The sequence below is a fragment of the Scyliorhinus torazame genome, chromosome 6, assembly GCF_047496885.1.
Source record: "Scyliorhinus torazame isolate Kashiwa2021f chromosome 6, sScyTor2.1, whole genome shotgun sequence".
NCBI classification, from domain to species: Eukaryota; Metazoa; Chordata; class Chondrichthyes; order Carcharhiniformes; family Scyliorhinidae; genus Scyliorhinus; species Scyliorhinus torazame.
Window position 1 is genome coordinate 169,741,628 of NC_092712.1, and position 15,253 is coordinate 169,756,880.

The following is a 15,253-nucleotide window of genomic DNA, read 5'->3' on the forward strand; positions in this document are numbered from 1 at the left end:
GTATGTGAAACATTCTTCAAAACTGGTATTCTACTGTGGACTTTGGCAGGCATACAGCATTTCAATATTCTGGGATATGTAATGCTGTACCACGCCTCACCGAAGGTTAGGAGGACAGTTAGGTTAAAGTGTGGTCTCTTTCTCTCTGCCCCAATGCCAAGCCCTCAGAATTTAACAGCTCCCAACATAGCTGTCAAGGGTCATCTATGTGGAAAGGTCACAAGTGAGATGAAAGTCGCCATAGTCTGAGGACCATAGTCTGCTCTCCCCTTTGATGTGGAGAGAGCGAGTTGACTGGTGATGATTTAACCTGAGGGTCACCTGCGAGGAACAGGATTGAGAATGTTGGCCTTCATGGTAACCTCAACAAGTATGGGAAGTGAACCTGCACTGTTGGTGTAGCTCTGCATCACGAATCAGCCATCCAGCCAACTGAGCTAACTAACCTCCCAATTACAAGTAAGATCAGAGCGGCATGGTAGCACACTGCTGCCTCACAGACCACGGACCCAGGTTTAATTCCGAACTTGGGCGACAGTCTGTGATGGTTGCACATTCTCATCGTGTCTAAATGGGTTTCCTTCAGGTGTTCTGATTTTCTCCCACAGTCCGAAGATGTGCAGCCTAGGTAGAGTGGTCATGCTAAATTGCCCCTTAGTGTCCAAAAATTAGGTGGAGTTATGGGCATAGAGTGGGGGAATGTACCTAGGTAGGGTGCTCTTTTGGGAAGTTGGTGCAGACTCGATGGGCCGAATGGCCTCCTGCACTGTAGGGATTCTATACTGGAGGGACGAATGGTGGTAGAATGAAATTCTGCAGGTATTGGCTACTTTTCCCCATTATCTCCATCTTAACCTCTTATAGCACCTCTGACAACTTTTTCTTTTAATACCTTTTTGTGTTCTCTATCACATTCTTGTACCTTTAAGTCTCGTAGATACATAAATATTTTAGCTTATTTTAACTAAAAGGTCGCACCCAGGTACTCTGACCAGTTATTTTCCTCAAGGCTTGTATGGAAATTCAAGTTGATTAATAAAAACATCTAACTTGTACTTTTTGAAATAACTTCATCTCAAAAGTCTTCATTTTTTGTTAAAGATTAGTTTGTCCCATATGACTGTTGACAGAACTATCAATGTTTGCAGTGCCTAATATTTTGATTCTTAAACCACTAGTAAATACTCCAATTGTAATTTTCATTTCATTCATCACTGCATAGAGGGTTCAAGTGACAATTTCACCTTATCATGTGAAAAAATAGTAAAAATTGGCTGAATATCACAAAAACTGCTATCTTAATTCTTATGTGTATTTCAAACTTTTATTCCTGCCTTTTCCTAATTGCATTTGAAAGGATAGGGTAAAATTATGGATATCTACCCCCCCCCCCAAGTGTGTGGATCTCAAAACATCACAGATGCTCATGATATAATTATTGGATCCATATTTGAGTAAAACCAAGTACCTCATGACAGGTGAAAATGCAAGAGACTTTCTGTTGAATGTGAACAAAATGATAATCCATACAACTTGTATCAATTTTCTTTCTGTCCCCTAAAGTATTATTGTATCCTGCAGTATATTCTATGTACAACCACTGCTCTTTGAGCCTAGACTGTGAAATTTAACAACCTGTGGAAGGCGTGGCTTGAGCCCTATCTAATCTTACCTGACTGTCATGTGAGAGTACCTTTAAGAAATTAGTGTTTATAAAATAGCTGTAGTGGGTGTACCTTTAAGAAATGGGTGTTTATCAGGGATGTCAGTGTGTGGGTGGAGCTAGGCTGTCGGTCTGCTTTTACTTTCGCTTTGGGCTCTCTGCTACAGGATGTGTTTTAGTTTTGTTTTGAGACCTGGATAGCTGCAGTCACAGCGAGAAGGTGTATTAGTCTCTCTGCAATCTAAAGACTGTCTCCAGATCCTTTGGTGATTTAAAAATAATACCTGTTTCTGTAGAGAAGTTAAATTTAATGTCTTTTTGTAAAAAGGATTTTCTTTGTCTTATGGATGTTGCAAGGAAAGATTAAGAGTTACTTATAGCGTACTGTATTCTTTGGGGGATTTATTGGTGTTGATAATTGTTAAGATGTTTACTGTGGGTTTATAAAGTGTTAACTGGTTTCATAAATAAACATTGTTTTAATTTGAAAGTACTGTAGATCTCTGTTGCATCAAACCTAGAAAGTAGGCCCGTGTGTTTCCCCATAACCACAATCTATAAAACGTTGTGGGTCAGGTGAACTCCATGATACACTTTGGGGTTCTCTAAACCCTGGCCCATAACATGACATTCACAAGTACTCCTTTCAAACAGGGATTATTGCAAAACGATCAAAGGGTGATTAGAATATGAAATTCTCTGCAGTGACCTTGTGTATGTCCATAATTACTTTTCAAATGAAATTAGTTCTTTGAAACAGAGGAATATTAAAGGACCATACGAGTGAGTAGGTGTCGGGTTTGATAGGGTGACTCATGGAGAAACCACTGGTGCAGATTTGAAGGGGTTATTGGCCTCTCTGTGTTGTAGTGTTCTCCCGTTAGTCAGAAAAGGCAGTGACACAAATTATATATTTTTTGCTGGATCGTTTAATTACAATACGTAAGGAGTATAAAAGCCAAAAAGTGGTACATTCGATATCACTCCCAGAAAACAAATGTTGAAGTTGGATTGAGAATAGATATAAGCTACAATATCAAAATATAAACAGGGATGTGTGGTTCAGTAACATGCACTGTTCAAAGCTCGTTCTGTGCTGAGTTAAGTTATTTGAAAAGAAGCCCTGACCATAGATTTAGATGTTAAGGGCATGGCTCTGGTAAATGCTGAGGTGTTCATATCCCAGAAGGAAAACTTGAAACAACTGCCCTCACATTTGTTCTTTACAATTTGTATAATATGAGGAGAGGTTTTGAGGTCCAGAAATGATATGCCCGACCACTTATGGTGAACTTATCGAAAAGTAGATGTTTATTAAGAAATATGGGGAAAAATAATAGAAATGGCAGCAGTGGCTTGCACTGCTGCCTCACTCTGGCAGGGACCTGGGTTCAGTTGCAGCCTTGGATGACTGTGTGGAGTTTTCACTTTCTCCCCATGTCTGAGTGGGTTTCCTCAGGTGCTCTGGTGTTCTGCCACAGTCCAAAGATGTGCAAGTTGGGTGGACTGGCCATGTTAAATTGCCCATTAGTGTCCAAAGATGTGTAGGTTAGGTGGAGTTGCAGGGATAGAGTGGAGGTGTGGGCCTTGGTAGAATGCTCTTTCAGAGGTAGGAGCAATCTCGAGGGGCCGAATAGCCTCCTTCTGCACTGTAAGAGTTCTATGGTTCTAATTGTATTTTATTACGACAATGGCTTTGCACAGTACCAATACTTTAAAACCGTTTCAAACAATCTTAATTTAACTACCTTCTGAGCAAGCCTTCCCCTTCTGTTCAGCAACACTGGATAGATTTTAACATCTATAAAAGTTCAGCAACTTTTACCTGTTGGGGTGCCCTCTAAGCTTAACAGCTGCTGGTTTTTCAGATCTGACTTCGTTTATACTGCTTGCTGGGTGTTTGACCAGCGCTTCCCACTGAGATCTAAAACAGCTCCTTCAACAAGTTCTCCTTAAATATGTCCTTCCCTTGATTGCTCCTTTGTCTCACCCAATGTCTATAGAACTGCTCTCTCCCAGAATTCATTAATTTCACCTCTACTTTAGCTTTCAATATTGAAATCAAAAGTAACAACGTGACAATCTACAGGCAGGAATGTTCCCTTCCAGTCGGGGAACACTTCAGCAGTCAAGGGCATTCAGCCTCTGATCTTCGGCTAAGCGTTCTCCAAGGCGGCCTTATAGCCAAGTTCCGCACACATAAGTACGGCCTCAATCGGGACCTTGGATTGATGTTGCATTACATTCACCCCCCCACCACCTGGCCTGGGCTTGCAAAATCCTACCAACTATCCTGGCTTGAGACAATTCACATCTCTAACCTGTGATTATCCCTCTCTCCGTCTGGACTTGTAAAGACTTAATTACCTGCAAAGACTCGCATTCAAAGTATCGTCTTGCATCTTTGACTTTGTCATATATATATATATAATATATATATATTATATATGTGCTCCGAAAGCTAGTGATTCGAAACAAACCTGTTGGACTTTAATCTGGTGTTGTAAAACGTCTTACTGATCTTTCCTTCGCACCTTGCATATCTTTTCCTTTGAATCACAACAACCCACTCAAATCTATTCTGATTCTGTAGGCATTCTTACTAAATTACCTGAGGTAAACATCTGTTTGAAATATTGCTAGAACTCTTTGCCTCTTGTTTTAATTGCTACTCACATCCTCCAATAATTTAAAAAAAATATGACAAGAATATAACCAACAAAAAAAACTACAATATCTTGGGTTTTCCTGACCGCTTTTCTTGATAAGGGGTATTTAAGTTAAATTTTTGAATTTCGAGATTTGGTTTGAAATAATTATTCAGGCCAGTGTAGTTCATACTGTGGTAAAAAATTAAAATAATAACACTATGTAAGTTAATTAAAAGTAATTATTAAATATGAATTTTATAGTGTGGCACTGTTATTCTGTGAGCTAAACAGTACAATTTCTACTTTAAATGTGTTTTATTTTTCTGCTTACTGAATTTTTTTGATAGAATCTGGGGTAAAGTGAGGCCTGTTGGTTTCATAAACAGGGGAAAGATCCTGTGAAGATATAAAATTATTCCACAAGCTAAATCATCTAAGTCATTGACATAAATTGTACCTGATATTTGTTTTAAAAACAGACTTTTTTTTAAAAGCACATTGGGAAAAGTTGAGAATCATATTATTATAATGAAGTATTGCATATTCATGAGTAATTGGCCTTAGATGTGTGTCTATGCTCTTCCTATTTTAGCCTCTGGCACAAACCCAGCTTTAATCACTGCATCGCTGATGGATGTGTTTCAGCCTCTGTGGCCCTATAGCTCTGCAATTCTTTCTCCAAATGTCTCCGCCTTGCCAGTTCTCTCTCGTTTTTTAAGATGCGCCTTAAAATCAACCTCTTTGATCAAGCTTTTAGTCTTCTGTCCTATATCTCTATGTAATTTGGTGCTTCGATTGATATCACGCTTTGGGACGTTTTAATATGTTGAACAAGAAATAGGAGCAGGAATAAATCAGACGGCCAGTCGAGCCTGGCCATTCAGTATGGTCACGGCTGATCTTGTGCTTCAACTCCATTTCCCTGCCCGTTCCCCATATTCCTTAATTCCCTCCGAGACCAAAAATCAGTCCATCCAGCTTTAAGTATATTCAACATTGGCGCATTCACAACACTTTGGGCTGAAGAATTTCTAAGATTCGCAATTCTTTAAGTGAAGGAATTTGTCCTCATCTCATCCCTAAATGATCAAAGAACAAAGAACAAAGAAATGTACAGCACAGGAACAGGCCCTTTGGCCCTCCAAGCCCGTGCCGACCATGCTGCCCGACTAAACTACCATGTTCTACACTTCCTGGGTCCTTATCCCTCTATTCCCATCCTATTCATGTATTTGTTAAGATGCCCCTTAAATGTCACTATCGTCCCTGCTTCCACCACTTCCTCCGGTAGCGAGTTCCAGGCACCCACTACCCTCTGCGTAAAAAACTTGCCTTGTACATCTACTCTAAACCTTGCCCCTCTCACCTTAAACCTATGCCCCCTAGTAATTGACCCCTCTATCCCGGCGAAAAGCCTCTGACTATCCACTCTGTCTATGCCCCTCATAATTTTGTAGACCTCTACCAGGTCGCCCCTCAACCTCCTTCGTTCCAGTGAGAACAAACCGAGTTTATTCAACCGCTCCTCATAGCTAATGCCCTCCATACCAGGCAACATTCTGGTAAATCTCTTCTGCACCCTCTCTAAAGCCTCCACATCCTTCTGGTACTGTGGCGACCAGAATTGAACACTATACTCCAAGTGTGGCCTAACTAAGGTTCTATACAGCTGCAACATGACTTGCCAATTCTTATACTCAACGACCCGGCCAATGAAGGCAAGCATGCCGTATGCCTTCTTGACTACCTTCTCCACCTGTGTTGCCCCTTTCAGTGACCTGTGGACCTGTACTCCTAGATCTCTTTGACTTTCAATACTCTTGAGGGTTCTACCATTCACTGTATATTCCCTACCTGCATTAGACCTTCCAAAATGCATTACCTCACATTTGTCCGGATTAAACTCCATCTGCCATCTCTCTGCCCAAGTCTCCAAACAATCTAAATCCTGCTGTATCCTCTGACAGTCCTCATCGCTATCCGCAATTCCACCAACCTTTGTGTCGTCTGCAAACTTACTAATCAGACCAGTTACATTTTCCTCCAAATCATTTATATATACTACAAACAGCAAAGGTCCCAGCACTGATCCCTGTGGAACACCACTGGTCACAGCCCTCCAATTAGAAGAGCATCCTTCCATTACTACTCTCTGCCTTCTATGACCTAGCCAGTTCTGTATCCACCTTGCCAGCTCACCCCAGATCCCGTGTGACCACCTTTTGTACTAGTCTACCATGAGGGACCTTGTCAAAGGCCTTACTGAAGTCCATATAGACAACATCCACTGCCCTACCTGCATCAATCATCTTAGTGACCTCCTCGAAAAACTCTATCAAGTTAGTGAGACACGACCTCCCCTTCACAAAACCATGCTGCCTCTCACTAATACGTCCATTTGCTTCCAAATGGGAGTAGATCCTGTCTCGAAGAATTCTCTGCAGTAATTTCCCTACCGCTGAAGTAAGGCTCACCGGCCTGTAGTTCCCTGGATTATCCTTGCTACCCTTCTTAAACAGAGGAACAACATTGGCTATTCTCCAGTCCTCCGGGACATCACCTGAAGACATTGAGGATCCAAAGATTTTTTGTCAAGGCCTCAGCAATTTCCTCTCCAGCCTCCTTCAGTATTCTGGGGTAGATCCCATCAGGCCCTGGGGACTTATCTACCTTAATATTTTTTAAGACACCCAACAATTGTCTCTTTATCCTGAGACGATGCTCACAACCAGCAGAAACCATCTCACTGTCTATCAAGACCCTTCAGGATTTTGTAGGTTTCAATGACATGGCTGTTCATTTTTCTAAATTCCTGATGATATAGGCCCAGTTTACTCAACCTTTCATCATAGGGCAGCCCTTTCATCCCAGCGACCAATTTAGTGAAACTGTGCTGTACTGTCTCCAATCTATGTATATCATTTCTTAAATGTGGAGATCAATACTGCGCACAGTATACTAGGCACGGTCTCACTAAAACCCTGTACAATTGCAGCAACACTTCTTTATTCTTGTACTCCAATCCCTTTGCAATAAAGACCAACATGCCATTTGCCTTCTTAATTGCTTGCTGCACCTGCATGCTAACTTTGTGTCCCTGTACAATCACACCCAAATCTGTTGACTGTGCAATATTAATGTACGTTCTTAAGAGTATCTGAAATGGGAAGCTAGATCTATGTTTTCGGTTTAAACCATTTACTAGAACTGTATTTTTCATGTAATCATACTTATTCCATTTCTTTCATATTTATTAAACATTTGAAATGTATCTAAATTGTTTTTGTGTAAGTAGCTGACTTCTGTCTCCGACAATCTGTGCTCTGAAGCATTGTTAAAAGCTTAGTGCAGTTTTTTTCCACTGTATGATTTGTGTTTTTAGTACGGAGGTGACGATGTATTTTGACATTTACTGTTATGACGTAACTCTAGGGAACTAATTAAATGCTCAGAACAGTTGGTAAAAATGCCTGAAGTCCGTGTTGGTAATGTTACAGATTCTTTGATGTACGCTAAATTTCTATTTTATTGCTAAGAACCGATTTCAACAAACGAACAAAGAAATATACAGCACAGGAACAGGCCCTTCGGCCCTCCAAGCCCGTGCCGACCATGCCGCCCGACTAAACTACAATCTTCTACACTTCCTGGGTCCGTATCCCTCTATTCCCATCCTATTCATGTATTTGTCAAGATGCCCCTTAAATATCACTATCGTCCCTGCTTCCACCACTTCCTCCGGTAGCGAGTTCCAGGCACCCACTACCCTCTGCGTAAAAAAACTTGCCTCGTACATCTACTCTAAACCTTGCCCCTCTCACCTTAAACCTATGCCCCCTAGTAATTGACCCCTCTACCCTGGGGAAAAGCCTCTGACTATCCACTCTGTCTATGCCCCTCATAATTTTGTAGACCTCTATCGGGTCGCCCCTCAACCTCCTTCGTTCCAGTGAGAACAAACCGAGTTTATTCAACCGCTCCTCATAGCTAATGCCCTCCATACCAGGCAACATTCTGGTAAATCTCTTCTGCACCCTCTCTAAAGCCTCCACATCCTTCTGGTAGTGTGGCGACCAGAATTGAACACTATACTCCAAGTGTGGCCTAACTAAGGTTCTATACAGCTGCAACATGACTTGCCAATTCTTATACTCAATGCCCCGGCCAATGAAGGCAAGCATGCCGTATGCCTTCTTGACTACCTTCTCCACCTGTGTTGTCCCTTTCAATGACCTGTGGACCTGTACTCCTAGATCTCTTTGACTTTCAAGTGGATAGCCTGCATCAATGCCATTATTGTATGCTTGATCATGATTCCTTCTGGCAACATCGTTAGATGATGGGCTGAAAGGGAAATGTCTTTAGCAAACATGGTCAAGGAGAATCCCAAGGCTTTTTATGTATATATTAGGAGCAAGAGGGAAGCGAGAGAAAGAGTAGGCCCATTTAAGGCCAATGGAGGGAAGTTATGCGTGGAACCACAGGAAGTGGGTGAAATCCTTAATGAATACTTTGTATCGGTATTCACCAGGGAGAAAGACATGACTGATCTTGAGGCCAGAGATAGGTACGTGAACTCTCTTGAGAATGTCAATATATCAAAGGAGGAAGTGTTAGCTATCCTAAATTGCATTAAGGTAGACAAGTCCCGGGGCCAAATGGAACCTATCCCAGGTTACTGTGGGAGGCACGGGGAGAAATAGCTGGGGTATTAACATCTATCTTGACATCCTCTTTGACCACAGGCAAGGTTCAAGAAGACTGGAGAATAGCCAATGCTAGTCCCTTGTTTAAGAAAGGAAGCAGGGACAATCCAGCAAATTATAGGCCAGTGAGCCTGACATCAGTGGTGGGGAAACTTTTGAAAAAGATACTGAGGACAGAATGTATGCACATGTGGATGAAAATGGACTAGTTTGTGACAGGCAGCATGGTTTTGTATGGGAAAGGTTATGTCTCACCAACTTGATTGAGTTTTTTGAAGAGGTGACAAAGAACATTGATGAGGGAAGGGCTGTGGATGTAGTTTATATGGACTTTAAGTAAGGCGTTTGACAGTCCCACATGGCAGACTGGTACAAAAGCTAACATCACATGGGATTTGGGGTGGGCTGGCTAGATGGATACAGAACTGGCTTGGTTATAGAAGAGCGAGAGTAGTGGTGGAAGGGAGATCTGTAGCTAGCGGCGTTCTGCAGGGATCAGTGCTGGGACCTCTGTTTGTGGTGTATATATAAATGATCTGGAGGGAAATGTGGATGGTTTTATTAAGTTTGCAGATGACATGAAGATTGACGGAGTTGCTGATAGTGCCGAGGATTGTCAAAGGATACAATAGGATATAGATAGATTGGAGACAGAAACGGCAGATGGACTTTAATCCGGACAAATGCAAGGTGATGTATTTTGGAGGATCAAATCTAGGTATGAATTATACTGTAAATGGCAGAACCCTTAGGAACATTAACATACAGAGGGATCTGGGGGTGCAGGTCCACAGTCCCCTAAAAGTGGCAACACAGGTGGCCAAGGTGATTAAGAAGGCATATGGCATCCTTGCATTCATCAGCCGGGGCATTGAGTACAAGAGTTGGGAAATCATATTGCAGCAATATAAACCTTGGTTAAGCCGCATTTGGAGTATTGTGTGCAGTTCTAGTCACCACATTATCAGAAGGATGTGGAAGCTTTGGAGAGAGTGCAAAGAAGGTTCACCAGGATGTTGTTTAGTTTTGAGGGTGTTGGCTATGAGGAGAGGTTGAATAAACTAGGATTGTTTTCACTGGAATAACGGAGGCTGAGGGGAGACCTGATAAAATTGAGAGGCTTAGACAGGGTGGATGGTCAGACGCTTTTTCCAAGGGTGGAAGTGTCAATTACAAGAGGGCACAGGTTCAAGGTGAGAGAGGGAAAGTTTAAGGGAGATGTGTAGGTACGTTTTTCATGCAGAGAGTGGTGAGTGCCTGCAACGTGCTGCCAGAGGATGTGGTGGAAGCAGGCACATTATCAACATTTAAGACGCATCTGGATGGATACATGGATCGGGAGGAAATAGAGGGATACGGAACGAGTAAGGGCGGAAGGTTTTTTTTAAAGTTAGGGCATCATGATCGGCACAGGCCTGGAAGGCTGAAGGGCTGTTCCTGTGCTGTACCTTTCTTTGTTCTCTTTGTTCTTTGATATTACATTAATGGAAATAATCTAATGCAATTCAAGGACAGCCAGGTTGGTAATGTCCACATACCATTGTAAATTAGAAATACTGCAGGGACTTTTAACCCTCACAAATGTTAGCATTAAAAATATAACTCCTGACCCCAACCTACCCACTTTTGATTATAATAGAAGTAGCCTGGAGTGAGAGTGTTGTAGGCAAGTAACTGCTTCGCACGGGGCCCTGTACTTGGTCCTTCAATCTGCTGGGTGTGACCAGGAAACCGAGGGACAAAATGCTGAGCAGATGCTACCTTAACATTTGGCAGGACTTTTGGGAAACCCATTTTTCGAGTTACCTGACATCAGATAATTCTCTCTCCCTGCTTCAGAGTTGATATCCAGTGTATTCATTGGAAATGAAGATATGCAACAATTTTTTAAATATTAGTTCATGACGAGGCCAGCATTTATTGCGTACCCCTAATTGCCTTTGCGAAGGTGGTGGTGAGCCTTTGCCTTAAATTGCTGCAGATATGTGATATAGGTACACCCACAGTACTGTTAATGAGGAAGTTTCAGGATTTTGACCCAGCTACAGTGAAGGAATGGCAATATAGTTCTAAGCCAGGATGGGGTGTGGCTTGGAGGGGAACCTGCAGGCGGTGGTGCTCCCATACAACTTCTGCCTGTGTCCTCCTTGGTGTTAGAGGTCATGGGTTTGAAATGTGCTGTGCAAAGATCTTTGGTGAGTTGCTGCAGTGCACCTTGTAGATAGTATAAACTGCTGCCCCTGTGCATTGTTGGTAAAAGGAGTGATTGTTTAAGGTGGTGGATGGTGTTCGAATCAACCGGACTACTTTGTCCCAGAGTGCTAAGCTTCTTGAGTGTTGTTGGAACCAGACAAAGACGTACACTTTTGGGTTTCTTGCACTCACCCGCTTTGCAGGGCCGTAGAATTGTGGAATCTTACCAGTCAGGCAATGCTTAAAAATGAAATGAAACACTAATTCCTAATTGCTATCTTTTATCTCCACTCGAGCTAAACCGTCTCAAGTCAAAATCCACTTAAATACAGTTAGCCAACGCAGGATACTTGCTGTAAAGAAATGTCTTAGATAAACCGCTTTGAGAGAGAGATCCTTCAGGAAAGCAGCTTGCGGATTCTTGCCTGTGTCAAACACTGTGTCGCACAGTGGTTAGCACTGCTGCTTCACAGAGCCAGGGACCCGGGTTGGATTCCTGGCTTGGGTCACAGTCTGTGCGGAGTCTGCACATTTTCCCCGTGTCTGCGTGGGTTTCCTCTGAGTGCTTCTGTTTCCTCTCACAAGTCCCAAAAGACGGGCTGTTAGGTGAATTGGACATTCTGAATTCTCCCTCAGTGTACCCGAACAGACGCCAGAGTGTGGCAACTAGGGGATTTTTACAGGAACTTCATTTCATTGTTAATGTAAGCCTACTTGTGACACGATTAAAGATTATTATTATTAACTACTGTTTAACCTGCCAGCTTTTTCAGAAGCTGCTGTTCTGTTCACAGACTGTTCAGAGACAGATCAAAACTGAACTCAACACTGAAACTTAACACCACTCTGCTTCAATCCATGGCTCCTCCCCTTAACAACATCATCTCTTTAAAGTCAAAACACGATAGGGGCGATCTAACCAAAATAAAACAACCTGTTCTGGCTGGGAAGCGCCGGGAACAACTCCGCTATCTAACTGCATTCTGCCTTGTTTTTATGCCCCGGCGGGAACGTCCTACCTCCGAGGTTGCCCTTGGCATCATTTCCTGCTCTGACGGGCGGAGCTCCCCGATGCAGGAAGAGATCGGGACGTAATTTCTAAATGACACCATGATCTCTCGACTTTTTTCTCCTCCCCCCTCCAACTACGCAGCTCTCAAACCCCTCCCCCCGCGAGCACCTCTCGTCATATGGGCAGGGCACCCCTGGGCCCGATCCCTGGTGCGGGCTGGTGGCACTGCCAGGGTGCCAGACTGGGGTCGTCTCGGCAAGGCTGATTATTGCCGGTTGGTCGATCAATCCGGTGGCAGTACGGCTAAGTGGGTTCTTCAACTCATTGAGCTGTGTGAGACTGGATCCCGATCACAGGACGTCTTGCAAGATCTGGTTAGATCTCGCAAGGCATAACGGCCGTCCTGAATCTCTTCCGGGATCTACCAGCCAGGATCTACCAGCCGTGTCATGCTCCGGTTCCGGTGGGGTATGGCCAGTAAATTGCGCCTGCTGTCTCTAATTATCTACTCCCCATGGAACCTTCTTTATATAAACAAAAATTCCATTAGCCCAATTTTTACAATGCTTTAATTATCCCTTGTAGCCAAAGTGTCTGTCTTTTCAACAAGGACTTAAAAAACATTACTGCAGCAATCGTACACACACTAACCCAGGCTTTTAACCTTGAGTATGTCAAATACATATAATACAATATATTTGAAATTCCTACATTCATTACAAGATGCATTTGTTGTAATCTTCCAAAATTTCCTAGATTCTGGATAGGTCCCGGCATTTTTGAAATTTCAAGAAAGGAACGAGACAGAAATCAGAAAACTATAGGCCAGTTAGTGTCTCATATCATTGGGAAAGTGTTAAGAGTCCATTTTTAAGAAAGTTAGTAATAGGATGTTTACAAAATTGTAAGACAATCCGGCAGAATCAATTTGTGAAAGGGAAATTGTGTTTGACGGATTTATTATAGTTCCTTGAGGATGTAGTGAGCAGAATGAATAAAGTGGAACCAGTAGAATTAGTGTATTTGGATTTTGGAATGGCACAAGGTAAGAGTTCATGTTGTTGGGGGTGATAGATTAGAATGGATAAAAGATTGGCTAACTAACAAGAAACAGTTGAGATAAATGGATCATTTCCAGGTTAGCAAATTAATGGAGTGCCACAGGGATTGGTGTTGGGACCTCACCTATTTACAGTCTACATCAATGACTTAGATGAAGGGACCAACTGTCTTGTCGTCAAATTTGTTGACCATACGAAAATAGATAGGAAAACAAGTTGTGAAGACTCTTCAGAATGATATAGATAGGTTAAGTTAGTGGTAAAAGCTTGGCAGATGATGATTAATGAGGGAAAATGAAAGTTTGTCCACTTGGGAAGGAAAAATTGAAAAGCAGAATGTTATTTTCATTGAAAGTAGCTGCAGGATGTTTCAGTGTAGAAGGATCTGGGACAAAAGAAAAATCAGACTACAAGGGCAACATGTAATTAGGAAGGCAAACGGAATGTTGACCACTATATTGCTGGGGGTATAATTTTCCACATACCATTTTAAATACGCTTATAATTCTCCTGAATTGACACAGTAGAGCAGCACCTGCCCTTCTCAAACCTCTTCTGATATAGCTTTTAATCATGGCCATAAGGAGGCGCGTGAGAGAGACCTGTGATAACAAGCCTCCATTTGAAAAACAAATCTTCCGCTTATTTATTTTCCTCCTCTCCTCCTCCTTCTGCCCAGTGTTAGAGCCAAGGTAGAGAATTATAATTCGGGGAAAATACTTTACGTGCGCCTCCAGCCTTTAGTTTTTGGTCAGTCTCTGCATTCAGTGCCACAGTTATCAGAGAGCCTTTTGTTTGCAGATACATCTATTAGAAGTTGTCCACAGTTGATGCTGGTGAAAAAAGACATGTTGAATTTTAAAAATGGCTCTGAACTCCATATCTCATTAATATATTGGTTTTGTGATTTACAGAACAGTTTTAGTATGTTATACTTTGTAGGGATGTACCATTACTGCTTTTTGAATGTTCATGCTAGTATTGTGAAATCCATTTCAATATGTTTTTATTCTTCATAGGCCACTGCAGCAAGATTTAACGCAGGTCCAGCATCAAACATTACTGTTTCAAAATCCGCAATTTCACGGGTCCAGAACAATGCTGAAGGCATAAATCAAGAAATAGAAAGAATGTTTATTAAAGACAGTGGAGAAAAGGAAGAATTATCAAGGGTAAGTGCAGGTTCAGCCTTTATTGCAAATTGATTTAGGAGCTGATATAAACAAACCAGTTATGATTATAAAGAGAAGAGGAAAATGCTAGCAATAAAACAAATTATTGGACTGCACATGCATACTTCATCTGAAGGAGAAAAGATCAGTTAGTGTCGCAGTAAGAAATCTTCATCAGACCTATTTTCAGGAGTCCAGCTTTTTCCAATTTTATTATGGATTCAAAAGATTGACTATGTTACAGTTGAATTATCTCTCAAAAGCTATTTGAATGATAGTTCCACCTTGGCAGTAGTTTCAAATGTATGCACTTATTGATTTGGTGGTATCCTTATATCTCTGAGCAGTGTAAATCGTGTGCCATTGCTGACTGAGTTGTGGCAATATTTTATGTTGTGCCCTGTGACCTTGCCGTTGCAATGATGCACACACAACTGCAGGTTACTTAACTAGAATGATTTATTGATTAACATGTGGAAAGATAACAAACAGAATGCTATACAGACTTAAGTTACTATTTGAGTTTTGTGAACTCTCCTGGAACTACCCTATGTGCAACTGTCCTGTTGTACACCTTACTACCAACTGACCGATATCTGATGCCACCAGCTGTTTGGAGATCGCATTGCTAACTATATACAATATTATTCACAGGCACATGGTATTCAAAGGCCCATGCAATTAGCTGTGCGGGAACCGGAATGTTATGATAGTCTTTTGCACAGATGAACTCAATCACTAGTGAGATTTTGTTTTTCAGCAAGTACCTGGATCCTGTTAGAACCTTAATGGGGG

The 15,253-nt window shown here is 42.0% G+C and overlaps 1 protein-coding gene across 4 annotated transcripts in view; it reads left to right on the forward strand.

The window, feature by feature from the left end:
• glcci1a (glucocorticoid induced 1a) overlaps positions 1-15,253 on the forward strand; it is a 336,314-nt gene that overhangs the window by 242,442 nt on the left and 78,619 nt on the right. For all 4 annotated transcript variants that reach the window (XM_072509094.1, XM_072509093.1, XM_072509092.1 and 1 more), the window contains one exon: positions 14,306-14,458. In XM_072509094.1, coding sequence (XP_072365195.1) covers positions 14,306-14,458 — 153 coding nt within the window. The remainder of the gene's footprint in view (positions 1-14,305; positions 14,459-15,253) is intronic.